The sequence below is a fragment of the Malurus melanocephalus genome, unplaced genomic scaffold (assembly GCF_030028575.1).
Source record: "Malurus melanocephalus ecotype Western Australia unplaced genomic scaffold, MMel_1.1 scaffold_86, whole genome shotgun sequence".
Taxonomy (NCBI): Eukaryota; Metazoa; Chordata; class Aves; order Passeriformes; family Maluridae; genus Malurus; species Malurus melanocephalus.
Genome location: NW_026623318.1, coordinates 483,934 through 487,244, shown reverse-complemented (window position 1 = coordinate 487,244; position 3,311 = coordinate 483,934). Strand labels below are relative to the sequence as shown.

The 3,311-nt window shown below is 44.5% G+C and overlaps 1 protein-coding gene across 1 annotated transcript in view; it reads right to left on the bottom strand.

The window, feature by feature from the left end:
• Window positions 1–9: 9 nt before the first annotated feature.
• The window catches only part of TMIE (transmembrane inner ear), a 15,694-nt gene continuing 12,392 nt past the window's right edge, over window positions 10–3,311 (bottom strand). Inside the window, exon 4 of the mRNA XM_057367817.1 lies at window positions 10–1,430. Within this exon, the coding sequence (XP_057223800.1) occupies window positions 1,009–1,430 (422 nt within the window). The 3' untranslated portion in view covers window positions 10–1,008. The remainder of the gene's footprint in view (window positions 1,431–3,311) is intronic.

Here is a 3,311-nt window from a genome sequence, read left to right as displayed (position 1 = left end):
AAGGGAAAATTCATGGGAAAAGTGGGAAATGTCTTTGCAGTGATAAATCCATGTTGGAAAAACAGCAGGAAGATATAACAGCTGGAATAAAATCAATTAAATATAAATTAAATCCCATTCCTGAGATTTAGTAATAAAGGCCTGGAATTCACCTTATGGAGCAGACAATTCCATGCCAGTGGATATCCCAAGCTTTTGTCATCCCAAGGATTTCCATGCTATAGCTTTGGAGCCAAATCCCCCATGGCTGGAAATGTTAAGGCATAAATTGCTGGAATATTTACAAAAACAACCTGGAAAAATGCTTTTCCTGAGAAAACCTCTTGGCAGGAATTCCCAGGAAGGGAGGGAATTACAGCCACATGGAAGTGCAGCARAATTCCTGGTTTCAGAACTGGCTTTCCTCAGCAAAAAATAGGGAAACAGGTGGATAAATCTCCTGGAAGAGATGGAATTCCTCATGTTACCTGCAGCAATCCAGGGAAAAGAGGCACCTGAAAAGGAAGGGAAACTTCCCRTGTGTCCAAACAACCTCCTGGAATCCACGGGAGCTACAACCTGGAGAGCTCCATCCTTTGGGATTTTTCCAGGATTTACATAATCTCTAAAATTCCCCAGCTGCAGATTGCAGTGGGGAGGTGCCAAGGAATCTTTCTTCCAATTTCTCCAGGTCCTCAGGAAGAACAAACCTGGGATGGATCCCATTCTCCTGTGGATCCTAACCCCTGTGCATTCCCATGTTTATCCAAAGCCCTGACTCCCATCCCAGGCTCCAGTTTGCTTCTGTYCCTGTTCCCACTGGATATTTTTGTTTATTATCCAGCCAAATGTCCAAGTTTTCCTTTGGAGAGCCACATCCCGGTGGATTGATCTCCAAACGGGAATAAATCCATGCATCTGGCAGCACTCCACAGCTGGAATATCTGGGAAAGCACGTCCTGCCTGCTCCCCCCACAGCCATTTGCCAGAGCTTTTCCCAAAAAGTTCCAGCCCTGTCCTTCAGGGAGGTCACTTCTTCTTTGCCGGAGCTTTGGAATTCCCMCCAGCTTTTCCATCAGCTTTGCCACCTGATTTTCCAGCTTCGCCTTCTTTTTCCCCCTTTTTCCCAGCTCCCTGTTTCTTGTCACCTGAATCCTTTCCCTTTTCCCCCTTTTCTCCTTTTCCTTCTTTTTCTTCTTTTCCTCCTTTTTCTCCTTTGCCCCCCTTTTCTCCTTTCCCTTCTTTTTCTTCTTTTCCACCTTTTTCTCCTTTTTCCCCCTTTTCTCCTTCCTTCTTTTTTCCATCCTTCCCTTCCTTTTTGGATTCTTCCTTCTCCTTTTCCCCATCCTTCTTCTTGGAGTCTTTGGATCCATCCTTCTTCCCCTGAGCCTTGTCCACTTTTCCGGATACCGTGGCAACTTCTTCCTCTTTTTTTGTTTCCACAGGCTGAGCTGTTTTCAAGGAAAAAAACCAGGAAATGAATTAATGTGGATTGAAATGACCCAGTAACAGGCCAGAATTCCCGCTTCCTGCTGGAAATCTGGGACAAAGGRAAAATATTCCTCCTGGGGCTTTTCCCATCCAGCTGTTTGCTCCTGGTGAGGTTTTTTTTGGAGAGGAATTTGGGATAATCTTTATTCTAAAGGTGGGAAAATCCTGGAGCAAATTCCCAGAGGAGCTGCGGCTGCTCCATCCCTGGCAGAGTCCAAGGGCARGTTGGACATTGGRGTTTGGAGCAGCCTGGGATGGTGGAATTCCCCCCTGCCCATGGAATGGGATGATCCTTAAATTCCCTTCCAATCCATTAATTGAGAAGGAATTTTGTAGCACTAAACTTTTCCTCATTTTCCTGATTTTTTTTTCCCCTGAAGTTGTTCCATTTCTCCAGAGTGCCCCCGAAATCAGGGATTTGATGCCCTGAACTCTCACCCCAAGCAGAGCTTGACCCTTCAACAYGGATCACATTCCATGTGTTTCTTATAGAAAACCTTTTCTTTGCTTGAGGAAAGCAGAGGGTAAAGATCTGCAATATCCATGGAAAATGGGGAAATCTTCCATCTTTTTGCTTTTTCTGGAAAGGGAGAGAGATTTGAGCAAAGGCCTGGAGTGCCAGGAAAAGGGGGAATGGCTTTAAACTGAAATGGAGTAGGGACAGATGGGATATTGGGAAGGAATTCCTGGCTGGAGGGTGGAGAGGGGCTGGGATGGAATTCCCAGAGCAGCTGTGGCTGTCCCTGGATCCCTGGCAGTGTCCAAGGCTGGGCTGGACATTGGGGCTTGGAGCAGCCTGGGATGGTGGGAGGTGTCCCTGCAATGGAATGGGATCGTCCTTAAGGTCCCTTCCCACCCAACCCATTCCATGATTCTGGAATTCCACAAAACCTGAATTTTTTACATTACCCTGAAATATTCCATTGGTGTGAACATTACAATAAAGTTCCATCCTTTGTCCTTGGGAATGGACATCTATTTATCCATAAAAAATGGGAGTAGGACAATACAGGACATTCCTTACAATCCCAGGAGAATTCCTGACATTCCATATAAAAAAAAAAAAGGAGAGGGAAGACTAAAAACCAACCCCAGCCCATCCCATTTTCTCCTTTGTGGAAAAATATGGTGAATTCCAAAAAAATTGGAGCAGCCTCAGACCAGAATGTGTGGGGATCTCCAAGGCCATGGATCCACCCAGGACATCTCCAACCAAATCCTGCTTTTTCTTCTCCCACAAACTGGGAATGGAGCACAAACCTATTTTTAAATCCCATTTTAACCACCGAGCCCTAAAATCTGTTAATTTATTCACAGAAGGATTTACCCTTTATGACATTCCAAGAATTACATGGAGAGCATTTTGGAATTAAAATATTCCATCCTAGGAAATGTGAAATAGGGAATTATAATGCCAGGAACTGGGAGTATTTAAACATCAGAAAATATTCAGGATCCATGATTTTGTCAAGGTGTCCTGACAAAAATTCCTGCATGGAGATGGATCCTAATGGTTTTCACAATTCCCATAGGAATGCCTAAATCACATCAGGGAGGATTTTTYTTTGGGATCAGGATGCATCTCCAGARGGAAAAYRAAGGGATTTGGTCMCACAAAGCTTTCCAGTAMTWCAGACAAAAATTCCAGCATGGAGATGGATACCAAAGATTTCCACCCGTTCCTCTTGGAATGTCTAAATCCCATAGGAAAGGTTTTTGGGATCAGGATGCATCTCCAGMGGTWAAACACAGAAATTTGGTCTCACAGAGATCTCCAGGTGTAAAGATGGAAACATCAGCACAGACACCGATCCCAAAGGTTTCCACTGAAATGCCTAAAT